The sequence below is a fragment of the Grus americana genome, chromosome 20 (assembly GCF_028858705.1).
Source record: "Grus americana isolate bGruAme1 chromosome 20, bGruAme1.mat, whole genome shotgun sequence".
In the NCBI taxonomy this organism is placed as follows: Eukaryota; Metazoa; Chordata; class Aves; order Gruiformes; family Gruidae; genus Grus; species Grus americana.
Window position 1 is genome coordinate 8,901,130 of NC_072871.1, and position 16,673 is coordinate 8,917,802.

Sequence of the window (16,673 nt, forward strand, 5' to 3'; positions counted from 1 at the left end):
ACTCTTAATCGAGAATGTTCCTGGCCATGCTATTCACCTTTTCCTACCATACAGGACATTGCTGAGAATGGGTGTTCTGCAACACCAGAGGAATCCCTGCCAAGGACAGCGCCGTCTCCATTGGTTGAAAAGAAGGACCCTAAATTAAGAGAAGACAGAAGACCAATCACAGTACATTTTGGTCAGGTACGTTTTAGTGTTCGGTTTCTTTAAATTGTGTGACTCAGCAAAAAAAGTGCAGAGAAACGTCACAATAACGAATATGCCAATTGTTTCATTATTTTTTGTAACTCAATTATATTGTTATAGATTTATTTCTGTTGTATCTGTTTAAATGGGATTCCGAAGACCTGATTTTTCTGGGGTTTACTGATTCCTTTTGTTCATACAATGATTTTGAGGAAAATAAATTCTAAGTGAATGGGCGGGAGCATAATTATTATAGCCATTTTATAAACTATTTTGCTGTTCTTTTAGTGTACAAAGTGCTATAGCCCTCAGGACTGAGGGTGTATAATTTAAAATGTCCTCTGTTATCAAGCCAGATCATTAGTGTCAATATGGAACGTCCAACTATTAAAGCATTTTAACATTCTCTGAAAATTAAATGCGATGTACTAAGATGGAAAAATCAATTAAAAGCTTATTAGTGTGCTCTGTATTTCAGTATTGACAACTGAGCTATACACATTAGTTACTCTTGTAATGTTTCTTTTGATATGATTGCAAAAGAGTGAGTTTGGTTGTGTGGGTTTTTTAAGAGCTAGTTATTTAGAAAATGTTGTTGTTGCTGTGATTTTCATGGAAAAACATACAGTATTTACTATCAGTTTGCCAGTGTTCCCCTATTAAGTGTAGCCTGACTCAAAAAATAACATTATTTGTGTTCACAGTTCTCTTTTCTTTCTCTGTATCTATTTTTACAGTATTATGATCAGAAAACAGGAGTGAATATCTAATTTCTTCTAAGAAAACATAGTGTAATTTTAAAACAGTTGTAAAATATTGGGAAAACTAGATTTTTAGATAAGTATCTATTAATAGAAACTAGTCAGTATAGCTACATTGACTGTTTAGGTATTAAGGAGGACTACATGAGATATAATCATTGCTCAGAGCAATGTTGTCTGTATCATTTTAGAATTAAATTTGTTTCTTTCAAAACTTTCACTGCTGTGCTGAATGTAAGTTCTTGGAGACTTTTTTTAAAAAAGATTCTCTTCCAATTAAATATTTGCAGTAGTGACTTATTTTTCACTTACTTTCTGTGCCAATACACTTGAGAGGAATTGGGGCTACTGGAGAAGTGTAGCCATCTAGCTCTGGCAGGGTAGTGTTACATTTCATTTAAAGCAGTCAGAAATCCAGATAATATTCTAATCTACTTTCAGTTTTTTTCCTTTAGATTTTCATGAAGGATGGATGGTTCGAAGATTTTGGTAGATTAATGAAATACATAATCGAGTGGAAAGTGCAAATCTAAATTCATGAGGGTTTTTAATGGTCACTTTCAAATTTTTTAATGATCACTTTCTCTGTGTCAAAAGAAACACACATCGGCTTTACTGAACCACTGGCTGTGGTGAAAGGCTCGCTTGCTAAATGCTTATTACTGTCATTACATTACAAATGTCAGTTTCCAAAAAATGATCTAACTTAGCAGTTGTAGGGCTATCTCACTTATAGCCTTTGTCCTTTCACAGGTCTTTTTTTCCTAATAGCCCAATGCCAAAATGAAAATTAAAGCATACTTTCATTCAAAAGGAAAAGATGTTTGGGTTTATGAAATATAAATTAAGGCTTTGAGGAGGAAAAAAGCAGCAACGTTTACTGTTTAAATGGGAGATGGCTTCTAACTAGTGATTAAAGGGAGAGATTTTAGTGTCACTTTTAACTCTGTCTAGAATACAGTAGGTGGGAACAATTAAAAAGCCACAAGAACTCTGAAATAAGGGCTGTTTGTGCATTCACAGTTCTTATAAACTGAAGAGGATGAAAGAGGCTTTTTTCTCATTGTCACTTGCTTTCTATGTCTGCTAGTATTATGCTAGTGTATATGGCAAAGGCAGACTTTTTTAAAATGCATGCATGCGGATTAGGGTCAAGCCCTGTGTATCAGTAATGCAGTAAGCCTCGTCCATACCACTGCAGTGAGAGAGCCTACCAACAGCAGCGAGATGCTTTAATTGAGACATGCTGTCAAAGTGACAAACACATTTGCATACAGTCTATTTATTTTCGTTGGAAAGGTCTGCAGTCTGCTGTTGGTTGAACATTCTTAATCAGCTCGCTGTAAGTGAGCCGGCAGCTAGCTGTCCTATGCTAGGTGCTTCTCTTCATTACATGACAGATTAGCTAAAGGGGGATGGGCTAGCAAGCCAGCAGCAACCTTTAATTTTAACTCATTATCTCTCACCCTATAGTGAGGTAGGTTCTAGTTTTTCCAAGTACAGTTGTGTAGCAGCAGTTGTTAGACTACAAAAAATATCAGTAAAATATCTTGAAATGTCTTTGAATGTATAGCACCTCAGCTGATTGTTCTCAAAAATTTAGCAGCAATTATCTAACTGTATGAGATTGCGCAGTGTTGTAGCTTATCTTGGCAACTGGTTATCGAGCATTGTTTGAGGGTTGTTGATTATGGAATTGTTTTAACAGTGGTTTCTGTAATACTAAGACATTGTGGGAAAGCTCTTCTTGATCATGACAAGAAGGATTTTAGCCAGATAGCCTAGGGCAACACAATAAAGGTGTTTAAACAAAGTTTTTTTAATAAGACTACAGGAGGAGACCGAAGTGGAAGGGTGTGACCACAGCTTTTTCTCTGGTTTGACTTTGCATGCTTTTTGGTTTACTCAGGGTGTACCTTTAATATTGACCCTCAGATCAATAGCTCAGACAAACAGCTATCATCATGGACTCTGAGGCAATACAACTGTACTCAACAAGTAGCAACAGCAATACAGGCAACTAAGGTTTAGTGAGTGGGGAGAAGAGGGAACAGTTTTCAAGCCAGGAAAAAGATTCAGATGAATAGTATGTAGTACTCTCTGTTTCGGGGAAAAGTAAGTTTCACTGTAGTAGAAAATACAGTGATACAGAGAACATCCTTTGTGAATGTCTTATTATTGCTGCTTTTTGTCTTAAAACCTGACCCAAACTTACTTAAACCATCGGAACACATGCTGCCGTAGCTGTCCTTGGGAACCTTCCCAGTGGTGCCAGGCAGGACAAGTGCTGTGAGCCCATGAGCCATTTTACAGGGCAGAGTGGGATAGCTAAACAGGTGATGCTTTTGATGCTTTTGCTTCCATGCATGCACTCCCACTTTTTAGGTAGAACACACGTGTTTATCTTTGTCATCTTTTAGCTATTTGGAGAATAAACACTGCACTGTGTCACTGTGACTATTTTGAACATATGCCTTGTCCAAGCAAGCAGCTATTAGGGGCTACTTTGACAGGACCCATAGCTTCAAACATTGAGGTCAGGTGTGATACTGGATGTGTTTTGGGTTGATTTTTTGGGGAAGTGGAGGGTGTTGTTTGGTTGTTGCTTTGGTTTTGTGGGGTGTTTTTTTGTTTTGTTGTTTGGTTTTTTAAATAATGTTCATTTTCACCTAATGGCTGCAGAAATTTTAGTTCTTTTGATTGTTCATAAGTCTTATCATTTTATGTCCAAAATAAGGAAGAATGACTGTCTGAATACAGACCTTTTCATAGTATTTTTAAGCTTCTGAGTTTGCATTAGCAGTGCTGAGTTCTGTGTTTCTGCTAGAAATTTCGGCTTCCATCACTGAACGGTTGGTGGTGGCGAGCTACAGCAATAAGGATGCTGCACAGAGCATAATGTTAAGCAGCCTTAGATCTCTTCTGCTCTGTGATTTTCATTAACTGATTGATCTGTACTGCAATTCAATTTTGTCTGATTTCAGAAGTATGTTGTTTGAGGAGTCCTTAATATGTCTACACCCTAACCAAACATGACAATTTAAAGTATTTGGGAAAGTGATATTTATACGTTATGTATGTTATAGCCAAAAAGCAAAGAGTCTGGGAAATGCAGGCATCTCCTTTTGATTTTTGCCTAGCTGATGATTGCCTAGCTGTTTCACGTGACACAAGCAGCTCTCCAAAATACCTTGCTGAGTTTTTAATGAGCAGCAGGCTTTCTCAGTTCTCTTAAGTGTATTTTTTTGCATTATCTAAAGCAAAAGAATTAAAATGAAACCCCTTTTTTGATGATTTTGCTAAGGGAGAAAGGTAAATTAATATCTGAATCTGATATTTTAGAAGCCTTTTCCCTCAAGAAGACAGTGCTTAACTATTAGGCCACTAGTACACCAGCTGTGGCTATGATAAACACCTACAGTGTATGTGTACCACAGCCAGAAAAAGAAATGCTGTGTGATTTGTATGTTTTTGAGCTTAGATGAGTGGATGCATTGACGGGTCCCTTTAACTAATGCAATTGTGTGTCCCAGAGTGTGTTCATCCAGCTCTGTTGGAACCTGTGCCATTGTACAGTCTGAGATTGTGGGCATCACACAGTCAAACAGAGCACTTCACATTTGGCAGAGTTGCAGCCCTCTTCTTGAGGAGTAAAGGGAGCACTTTATTTTCCAAAAATATACTTGTTTTTAACATGTCTTCCTCCTAATGAAGCTTCTGCTTCTATCCACACTGCTTCCCACCCCTAATCAGGCCTTCATGCTATTCCTCTGAAACATTGCACGGACTGCTTCTGCAAGAGCCTCCTTGTTCAAACTGGATCATTACCTGCACCCCGTCTTCCCGTCAGTCTTTGAGAGGTGGTGAGCCTAGATTCTTTAAAAACAAATCTATACTTAGGAAGGTTCTTTCTCTGGAGCTTTTACACAGTCAGTAGCCCAACTGATCTAGTACAATTAAAACAACAAATGATAAGCTGCCAGAAACATCATTTGTTGGGAAAGGGTATCGTTTCATTAGAAGCAAGTTATACTGACAGTTCTGTTCAGCTCTCTACTTGTTTCTATTAGAATGTCTTTTGTCGGCTTAGGTGTGTTTTGTTTCTGTGGCTTATTTTTATTTACCAGCAAATAGAATATTTTATCCCATTTATGTACCGAAAGGTAAAGCTTAATAAAATACAAAAGACTCTTCCAAGTGTGTCTTTACCTAAGAGATTCGATCATATTCCATTCTGGATGCAAACTAGAGAGAATTAGTATTCTGGTGGCTAATGTGAATAACTATGAAACAAATGGAAAATATATTCATGTACTAAAGCAGCTTATCTGACTGTGAAAAGACTTGTCCAAGTTATCTTCCCAGCTGATTGTTACTGCTGTTAAACTTCCGTGGGCCATAAAATGGAAGTTGCCAGCTTATTTGCTGTTTCGATCATTTGCTGTAAACGAAAACGTTCATTTTTCCTGTTCATGATCTGCACGTAGACATGCAGAGCAAACAACTCTTCTTTGTAGGGCAGGTTTCTTCTTCAAGAAGATTAAATGGCATTAAGAGGTCAGGGGGAAGATGGGGAGAAAACCAGCCAGCTACATTCCAGAAATGCAAAACTGGATCACTGAGGCCAGGGGCAGCAGAGGGAGGGATTATCTCCAGGGTAAAAGAGATGAAGTAGGGAAGGGAGGAAGGCTCCTTTGCCAGATCCTGTGAGTCCCTTCACACCCAGGTGCATTGGAACAATAGCAGATTCCCCTGGATCACAGCAGGCATTGTGTGGCACTGATGTAGAAACCAAAGGAGAAAGGGGAAAACAAGTTCATTTTCTAATATTCATGCAACTGTATGCTATGGTTGCAAAGCCAGCCTCCTCTTCCTGCCACTCTGAACTGTTCAGACAATAGAGATACCTTCATTAAGAAAATGAGCTTTCATTCTACTCTTCCCCACTGAGGAGCAATATGGTCTCCCTGTCTCTTTCTCCTGAGCCACGTGGAGTTTCCTCCCTCTCTCCATTTGATTCTTTGTGGATGTAGCAAAAGTATAAGCCTAGTTTTTAAAAATTATTTTGTCTTCAGAAAGCATATTTTCTGCCTTCATTTCTTCTCACTCCTTTCTTTGTGCCTTTCAGAAAGGAATTGACTGTTACTCAGTAAAAGTCACCTTGCACGAAAGGAAAATGTGTTGGCCCAGAAGCACTTGTCCATCTAAAGGTTGCTTGAGACTACTCAAATGTCCCATCAGGTTCTTAGGGGACAGTGTTCTTAGGGGAGTAAAACAATGTCAACAGACAAGAAAATAATTCATTCTACTGAAATTCTGCTTTGTGGTGTGCAAAATTTGCAGAAATGGCAATCCATGGGGTAGGAGTTATCCTACTAAAAGGCTTGCACTCTTGTCATGCGTGTAAATATTTGACGAGACCTGGCGCTCTCTTTAGGAAGATGTACACCACCTGCAGAGCATACCCAAAGGTTACTGCCTCTCATGCACTCAGTTGCCAGTATTTTCTAATGAGCAGCCAGACAGCTATGTTGTCTTCAGCTGCTACAGCAAGGTAGTATGTAAGTAGCTCATGCTATGTAGAAATTAATGTTTTGCAGTAAGATTATGTGGCTGCAATCCTGCATCTGGCAGATGTGTTCATTCATGAAAAAGCACATTCCAGACTATGGTTTTTAGTGTTTTCCAATTGTCTTGGCACTTCAAGGGCTTCTTAAACAGGGATGTTCAGAATAAATTTACAGCCCTGGGTACATGCAAGTCAGATGCCATAATGCTTGGATGTATGGAGAAAATACTGCTGTTGAGCCGACCTCCTAGGGCTCTGTGACAAGCAATAGCAGCTGTATCATGCCTGTAGAATTTCCTTGTTAGTCCTGTTATGTTGAGGAACCCATAAATATCTTGTAGTGAATATCTTGGTCCATCACTGCTGGCATGTGGAAGAAGAGTTGCACTTTATAAATAATACATACATATGAAATAAATACATCAGTACATGCAAGGCTAACCAAATCACCTAGATTGACAACCTGAGAAAAGCTCAGAGGGTCTTATGGATGACTTGCATAGTCTATCGATGTAGATCAGCATCCAGAAGCTTCTTAGGTATTACTTGTGAAGTTGATACGTGCAGTTAGGCCAGAACTGTCTGAACTGACCTCTGGGCCCCTGGATTAAACTAGAAGATTAAAGGGAGAGAGTATGTGAAACATATGATTCTTCTGCTAGCCCCACTGAGGTTGCTTGTTGGGCCAGGCATTTTTTGGATCTGTCCTTCAGAACTGGACTGGTTAATACCAAGTAAAATGTTTGCGGAGTGCCATGCTACAGATACAGGAGCCATGTGCTTTTGTGTGGTTGTGTGGAGGAGTATCCCCCTAATTATGCAGACTTCCTCACTGAATGATGAAGCTGAGCGAAGCAGATAGTCATTGCTGTTTACAGAACTCCTTAAATGAGAGACCATCTCTTTTGTTTTTTTCTGCACAAGTATTCTGCTTGCTAGAGAGGAATAGCTGTTAAAAGATAATAAGGGATATGTCCATTTTCCAGTGTTTTAAATCATGTGGGTTGCATGATCTCCTTGATTCGAATTCCAGTATCAGGCCCACAGAAATCCCAATGTAAAGCTGACAAAATGACCAGTTAAAAAAGAAAACACACACAAAATATTGCAGCTTTTTTTATATATATATTTAATATTGCATTGCTGGATTTTCCAGTATTTTAAATGAAAAATATATGTAGTTAGTTCCATGTTGACAATGTCCTTGAGGATTTGACAGTGAGATTTTCCAGCAGTTGCTCTTCGTTAGAATCCTGGTGGTGTTTAATAAGGCAGCCGAACTGCTGGCACCTTCGGTTCTTGTTTGTTCTCCGAGGGCTCGGGGCTGCTGCAGTAAGCACATCGACCAGGGCTGATCATTACAAGGGCGTACGCCACCATGAATAAAAATGTCACACGTTTTCCCATCTCACAGCGGTACAAAATGTCAGTCCTGTCAAACAGACATTGCAGGTAGCAGTGAGCAGTCAGTACAAATTGGGAAGCCGAATATTCCCCCAGCTTTCTGATATTCTTCATTTGAAGCAGAAGAAAAACAGTTGTTAACCTATTAGCTGTGATTTTAAACTCTGCTGAGATAGTAGATGGATAGACTTTAACACATGGGGATAAATATATTCCTGGGGTCTGGGATTTTTTGCAACTTGTCTCTCCATCCATGTATGTTGAGAAACAGGCAGAATGAAAACAAGCCACTGCAAAATATACCTCATTTTGGTAGAACTCCTTTGGAAATTTGAACATCATCTCAGTGAGATTCTCTCTCAAACCCTTCCCTGTTTTATCTCTGTGAATAGTTCTGAAAAAAAACCCTCCTTGCTGTTTTGCTAGTAATCCGAAAGGGCATGGTTCAATGAGTTAAGGGAGTTTTCTTTCATGGTCCTTTCATCATGCAGTAATGTAACTCTTCTTTTTCTGTACAAATGAAAGTTATGTTGCTTTCAGTCTAAGGCATATCATGCAATGTAGAGTCCATGGGATATGTTGTTTTCTGGGTGTTAGATGTGCCTTAGGACCATGAACATACCTGTGTGTTCGCTGAGTTATCCATCTAGGATTCAGGCATGGATATTGTCTCAATGCGGGATTCTGCTATTATTGCAGGGTCCAGGAAAAATCTGGTGCAAAAGATTAGGTGCAAAGGAGGTATACTTGATATTTGACAAAATATGAAAGAAATAACAAAGAATGGTACTAAGTCACCAGTGGTTGCCCTGAGGGACAAGGAGAACAGGTAGAATGGGCTGCAGTGGTCTATGTAAAAGTGAGTATCTCAAAGAAATTTACTTAGCAGTCTATTCTGTAAGTAGAAATTTCTTTGGTTTTTCTCTGATACGTTCTCAGAACAAAAAAATGATGTACGCATTTAAGCTAGTGAATCATTGCAAATTACCTCCTTACCCAAATGGCATTGATTGCTGGAGCAAATTTTAAAAAGAAGGCTCAGCTAGGAGCACTCATGTCAAAGCACTACAGAAACAGAGCAGTTAGAAACTGGATTAAAAGAATGCTACCCAGCTCCTGGCTTATGTATTTAGCCATCTGCAGTATGATTCTTACAGTCAGTTAAGGCCTTGCTACATATAAACAAAATAGGAAACAAAATGTGTGAGGCACTTTTGAACCAGAACAACTCTCGATTGAATTAAATATTTTGTGTTCTGTAGGCATTTGTTTCCTGTGGGAAGAGCTACCTACTACATATAGCTTAACTTACAGTGGTTTTCAGGTAAATAAGAGGCTGTTGACAGTCATGCGCTTTGGAAAATGTCAGGAGTCTTCAAACTGTTGAATAATATCAGTTTAATAGTTAGGGGGGTTTTTTACAGTTTTTTAGAAGAACTTAGTGCATGTATAGATGAGAGGAGGTCAGGGTTTATTTTCAACTGCACAGCAAATGGAAAGTGAAACAGAAGAACTAAGTGGTCACAATCTCAAATTGCATTGATATCATCTTTTGTGGGTTTTGTACTGCTTGTTTGCGTATTATATGAACTTTCCTGTCACTGGAGCTAGGAAGTAATCTGAAGTCTTGACAGGTCTTTAAACCGCAGAAACCATTACAAGTTAACCGCTACTAGATAATATTCCTCCCATCAACATCATATAAGAACACATGCTACTTTGGGGCATGGCCTGAATATGTCTGTCTGCTCAAACACTTTTTGCACACATAGAAAAATATATCCATCTAATTCTCAAAATTCTTCCTTTTTTCTGTAATTGCGGACAAAAGAAATAAAATACCATTCAGTTCTACAGCCAAGGGGTTTATTATTTAAGCCATGTGTTTTTCGAATATCATTGGTTGTAAACAATAATCATCCACTGCAGTGTAACCTACGGCTTTAGGATTTTCTGTCCCTGGCACTCTTCCATAACAATCAAATTATAACGCGTAGCTAAGAGGCCTATTTGCTTAATCCCGGTGGAACCTTTTAACTTGACAAGATACACATGATCCTGATATCATGCTCCTGCTTTCATTCTTGGTTTTAGGAGAGACCTACATCTGGTTAGTACCATGTAAGTCAGTCCTAGATTTAAAGCAAACTGTGCTTTTCTGCACATTACAATACTTAATATTGGATTGTTTGCACAGTATGAGATTAATAGATGGACATTATCAACACTGCTGAGGATGAGTTATCAATGCTCTGTGTCTAGATGCACCATAAAAAGATATTTTTTACCCTTGATTAGGGAGGACAGAATTTGCCTCAGCCAGGAGAGAGAGATAGACTTCCAGAAAACCCCTTTCTTCCCCTGTAGTAAAGAGTGAGTTTCCTCTCAGTGGCTTTGGGATGGACTTATGCATCTTTGGCAGTATCCCACAGCACCAGATATGACTCAGACACCTGAAATAAAGATCATCATTATCAGTATTAGGGAAAACAGGAGCTTACAGGCACCTACCTTTCATTTCCTTCTCTTACTGTCTCCTTCTCTGTTATGTAACAGAAGATTCCTGGCTAGAAAGGTAAGGAGCTACTCCTTGTTTTTCTCATTAAACTAATCAGAGAGTTTAATTGTGGCAGTCTCTGCGTCTTTCATAAATTCTTGGCACAGCTATAGGCATTGCTACATTTTTGCCAGATTCATTTTACCTTCCTAATCTACAAATATGGCTTGAAGAATGAGGCATCCCTTAAAGCATGGAGATTATTTTTATCACAGGACCCAGCAGATTTCTTTTGAAGTACTTCAGAGTGTAAATTAAAAATATATGCTGTAAAGCATACACTGTTCTTGTCATCCCCGTTTGTGAGCTGTACATATGGGAGTATGTAAAAAGTAGTGTGCGCGCTGCGCAGGGATCTGGATGGATAATAAAACAGCTGCCTCATAGATTCCATCTGCTTTCTGTACTGAATCTTTTTAGGTACCATACATTTTTCAGTGTTGTTATTTTCTCTGAGTTTTTCTTTAATTGAGTGTTCGGTTGAGGTCCAGCATATTCTTCCAAACTCAGCACTTCAGAGCTTCTGCAGCATGATGTGTTTGAGCATGCCTCTCTCTCCCATGTCTGATTGTCTTTAAAACACATTGGCAGTTTTTAAACCAGTCCTGAGTTTCTGAAAGAAAAGAAGATATTCATGTAGAAGAGCTTTGCGTTGGAAATTATTAGAAACACCCCTCACTACTAATTGAGAAAGAGAAACACTTCTTTCTATATGTACTGACAAACCAGTTTTCATTTAGTTATGTTTCCTTTATGCATTTTTTCTAGCTGCACTTGTTGCTGCATATGAAATAGCACCTCTAATTTACTCATAAAGGCTCTGTTTTGAATACCACTTTTTAAAAAAATCTCAACAGACATCCACAATTACTTTGAGATAATATTCTGCTCACAAGCTGTTACCTCATAAACCAAAAATTATCTTTTTGTAATGTTTTCTCTAGTATAAAAACCCTAAATAGCTGTATTGTGAAAGTTCCTTGGATATATGATAGCTGCTTTATGAGATGTGGGATCTATAATTTTTAAATAGTATTTTTACAGTGTAAAAGTGAATGTAAGATTTTTTTTCTTCCTCCGGTATCTCATAACTTAAAATCACTTGTCTGATAATTAGTAAAACAGTGCCAGATCTGCAGTTATAAAATTGGCTTTCTCCAAATTTTCTGTCTTGTTACTTCAGAAGTATTTGGAACAAGACAATTAAGAAAATATCTAGAGTAAAAAGGTACGCTGGTAAACAGCTATTGGTAAGAAAGTGATAATTTAGACATTTCTCCCCTTCATAGAAAAAACTATCATATATACATTTAGGAACATACCTAGAATAGCAATTTAGCAGCTTTTAGCAGTGCAGCCTGTGCTGTTTTGTACCCATTCATCCTTACAGCACAGGTAATTAAGTTGATATTCCAACACAGCTTCCCCTACTGACCTTTCAGAAACAACGTGTTTTGCTGCATTAACAAATTAACTTCAAATCAGTGGCTTCTCCAGTAAATATGGTCTTCATATAGTTCGAATATACTTGCTTAGCCCGTTCTAGTGACAGAGCATTAGAAATGAAGCTATGGTCAAGGGCAAATAACAGTTATCTCCTGGTGGACCTCCATGTCATTATTCCTCGCTGCCCTTTGCACTCTTTTCTATGCTTGTCCTGGTTTTCGGCAGGCATAGAGTTAATTTTCACAAGACGACGGGAGGGAACATGGCCAGGACAGCTGACCCAAACTAGCCAAAGGGATATTCCATCCCATATGATATATATAAGGGTGGGGAGCTGGCTGGGGAGAAGGGGGAGCTGCTTAGGGACGGGCTGGGCATTGGATTCTGGGTGAACAAATTACATTGTGTATCACCCGTTTTGTATATTCTTTTTTAAGTATTGCTGTTGTTATTTTCATCTTCCTTTGCTGTCCTAGTAAACTGTCCTTACCCCAACCTAGGAATTTTTGCCTTTTTTCTACCCATTCTCCTCCCCATCCCACTGGGGATGAGGATGAGCAAGGTGCCGCATGGTGCTCAGCTGCTGGCTGGGTCTAAACCACAATACTTCACCACACTGATTCAAGCCCTACTGTTGTCCTATCCATATTTAATTGAGAGACCACACTGCTGTGAATATGTCGTTTTGTTTTATCATTCTATTCAGATCTCATTAGGCTTCAGAAATATCGTATGAGGTACAAGACCTCAAAATGAACTTTATGTCTGGTAGCACTTTAGTGGACAAGTTAAATTTGAATCTGAGTGTTGGATTTGCCTGTGTTGTTACAAGTACTGAGGTCACAGTTCTGTGAGTTAAGTTAACATGATGCCTATTTGAAAGTCCAAGAGAGACAGAAGTTTCTACACCTTTAATCTTTTCCCAAAGCAGCATTTGTATGTGTCTTTATTGTGGAAGCACATAGAATTTTTTTTTTGATCAGAGATGAAAGCTTAATCATATGTGATATTTAAATCTCAGCTGGAAAAAATAATCCAGTGACAGGATAAGGATATGAAAGTATTAGCTGCTGCAAAGGAATGGTTCATTGTTACAGAGTAGATCTGCCTGTAACCATCACCCAAAGAAAACTCCCTTTTTTTGATCAATAGCATCAGGAAATGTCTGATAGAGAGACACCTTGTGTACAAATGCCAACTGACTATGTGTTCTCCTGCTTTACCAACCCACTTTCTTCACTCCAGTTCTTGTAGTCAACTCAGCCACTGTGTGCAGTTTAGCAGTAACCTTATCCCCCTTAGATCTGGACTGTGGGACCAGTGGGTCCTTCAGCTCAGTGCGTGGCTACAAACAGCCGGCCTGTTGGGATCTTTGTTTGAAGGGTATTTGGCTGAGTTATAATTCCTTTCCCTCACCAGACCTGCTCCCCTGCCACGGTTTGTCGTAGCATTATGTGCACTCTGTGTGCTGACCTGCATATAAACGGAACCCTAATATGAGAGAAATCCCATCTCTGGTATGTACACCAAATAACTGCTTCTAGTTGCATCAGGAACATGTCATGTGTCTGTGAAACTGTTCTCTTCAGACAGTTTTTATGTGGTAGTTTGCTTATTTGCCTGGAAGTCCCACTGTCTTCTCACCTAGGTTTGCATTTCAGCTTGAAACTCATGGCTTACACATGAATATATAGGGTAATTTTCATTTTCACTTACATAGAACTACAATGATAGTTGCACAAAAAAAAAGCCCTAGCACGTGCTTGTTCTGTCCTTGGGCAAATTAGAGCATTCCATCTGAAATCTTCCTATGACTTAGAGAAAGAAAAAACTTCTTCCTTTTCCTTCCCTCCTTCCTTTTCCATCTAACTGAATTCTGCATTAGAGAACCTTGACCAAAAATGAGCCAGTTGAAACTTTTGCTGGAGTGTATCATCAGTGCTGCTTCTTGTATAGACTCACCTCGGGTATCATGTGTCTTGTCTGGTATTTTGCCACTGGTAGAGAAAAGTACCAGCTGTTCCGGAGGAGAAACAAGAAACTTTTCAGTAGATAGATGCAGAATTTTAACTGCTGTCTGAGGAAAGCTTCTTAAGATGCTGATGCCACAGATGACAGTGAAAAAGCAGCTATCCATCCTTCCTTTCACTGGCAAATCTTGTAGCAAGGTCATAAATTTGAATGATGATTATTCTTTTAGGGTAGCTCCGTAAAGAGTTTACATTATGGCTCTTCAAAGCTATGGATCTATCAGTAAATTATGGCTGGACTGAATTCCACCTGGAATTCAAGATGTCAGTCTATGTGGCATTGATTTGTCATGTGATAACTTCAGTAAGAGAAGAGGAGAGTTCGGTCAAGGAAAAGGTATGTTTGGAAGAGCAGCAAGACGAATCAATATTGATACCAATAGAAAGTTTAGTAAAAAGGAGGGGAATGCTGGGAAGAGGTGACTGCAGGTATGACATCACACTTCAGCTTATAATTTTATATTGTGTTAAAGTCTATCCGAATCGCAAATAATTAAGTAAAGAAATATTTTTCTAAAAATCTATGTCACTTCACAATCCTCAAATACAATGGAAGCTGAGATAACCTCAGTAAGGGTAGGTAACTCATGCGTATATCATAAAACTTGAGAAATTGTGTTCAGTAGTCCTTCGTCCTGGAGTTGAGTAATTAAATGAGAATCATAGCTTATATTATAGAAGAGAGGTTTTGACCCTCTTGAAATGAGACAAAAATTGAAAGCAACATGGACTTATGCTTATTACTCAGAGACCAAAAAGAAAAAAAAAAAGAGTAAATATAGTTTTGAGTTCTAGGCCAAACATCATGATGTTTTAAGGTCTGACTTATAATTGTTGGTCACTTAGGACTAATGGGAGTAAAATATTAGTGCTATGTGTGGTTTGGCTACAGGCAAGGAGTATGTAATGAGATGGTAGTCCTATTAAACTCCTCCGCATTGTACTGGAATATCTAGTGATCTTACTCTTTTGTGTGCTTTCTGACTTCTGTATGAAGATTCTTCAGTTCACATTAGTAATTCAGCTGAAGAGGGTACCAATATTGGTGACACTTTTAACACAAAGCATAGTTTTCAGATACCCCCAAATATTTGAAACTTGATTTTATTGCCATCGTCTAATCAAAGTGATGTGGCAGATAATTAACAAATCCTGTCACACATTTTCTCAGAAAAATATTTTTCCTCCAGTGAGTACATGGGTGGGTAAGTACGATTCAGTTGTACATGTCCTCACAGTGACTATAATCAATGTATTGACCGTCTCGCTGGGAGGTAATCCTCAGCTGTTGTCTGTCCTGTCTTGTCTGTCCGTCTTGCTCTCTGAAGGGCCTGCTTTTGTCACACTTTTGTCAGAACCTTTAATAATACTGCCATTGGTTCATCAGCTGACGCTGTGGATGCTACAGTCTTGCAGTGTTTCCTCAAAAATTGTCCTGGCTTTTGCTATAGAAAGTAAAAACTAATTCCCAAATCAAAGCAGCTGCCAGGGCTGTAGTACGGTGTTTGAAACAAAAAAATACATGTTCAGTGATATGAACTAATACTGAAGAAATGAGAACATCAACATGTTAAGTATCACCTTGTAATTCTTATATCAATGAAAACATATTAATCCAGAATAAAAATAGTAATGGAAAATAAATAGTGCTCAAGACACTGCTAGCCGTGGCTTTAGGGAAATACTTAAGTTTCCCACCCAAATATCCTACTTGAGAATTTCCTAATGTAGGAATGTTCACAATTTCTAGATAAGTAAAAGAGAAAAAATAACAAAAGGAAGTATATATGCAGGAGGCATAAAAATTTTTTAAAAATAAATAAATAATAGTTGCATTTTGTTTTTCTGCATCATCAAATACTTTTCCTAAGTTGCTAGGCAGTAAGAGAATGTCTTTTAAGTAACTAGAAAGTGCAAATTTCTATTTTTCAGCTGTTCCATTATGCTTCTGAAACATAATGGAAAATAAGTATGCTATGTCACATAACAGAAGTTAAATATATTTTAAGATTGTGCTCTCAGCCTGAGCAGATAAGACAGGAAGATACACAGCAGCATAACTCAACTTTTGTGACTGAATTGAGTAATGTAAGGTACAGAAGGGAAACAGTTCAGTAGGGCTACTGGCAGCCACCTCAGCTTGCCACCCTGTCATTTCTGTCTTTGTTCTCTTTGTTTTCATACTTGCTTTCTTGGAAAATACGGAGGGAAGCTATCACATAGAATAATTCTGGCCTCAGCTCTCCATTGCAAGTGTCCTTTTTTTATTATTTTTTTTTTTTACCCACCCACCCAAAAAGCTGAGCCAAGTACATGTGTGCAGTCTGGCACTCCTTCATTGACAACACAAGGAAGGAGAAATGAACCAATGGATGCAAACGTGTAGTTTGTTGGGAAATTTGAAATAAAAGTCTGAAGAGATGCAAGAAGAGAATGAAAATGGTGTGAAAAAGGGTAGGCTGGAGTTGTACTATTACACAGTATGAGGGTAGTTGAGAGAGAATGTCTGTCAATCTAGAATAAAGACTGTGCTAGTAAGAAGGTAAGAACTGCTGAGATATGAATCTGGAATATTTTTAGGAGAGAAATACAGTAATCTGCGTAAGCTTTCTTTTTCTGTCTAAAGAAGCTGACTCCCACTGCCAGTTCCTATTCCTTCTCTGTACGGCTGACAGGTTTTGTCTGTGGAAGGCACCGTGGGCTGGGGTCAGTGATGC

General features: G+C 38.5%; 1 protein-coding gene across 14 annotated transcripts in view; it reads left to right on the top strand.

The window, feature by feature from the left end:
• DENND1A (DENN domain containing 1A) overlaps nucleotides 1-16,673 on the top strand; it is a 213,603-nt gene that overhangs the window by 174,222 nt on the left and 22,708 nt on the right. For all 14 annotated transcript variants that reach the window (XM_054848877.1, XM_054848881.1, XM_054848878.1 and 11 more), the window contains one exon: nucleotides 55-186. In XM_054848877.1, the coding sequence (XP_054704852.1) occupies nucleotides 55-186 (132 nt within the window). The remainder of the gene's footprint in view (nucleotides 1-54; nucleotides 187-16,673) is intronic.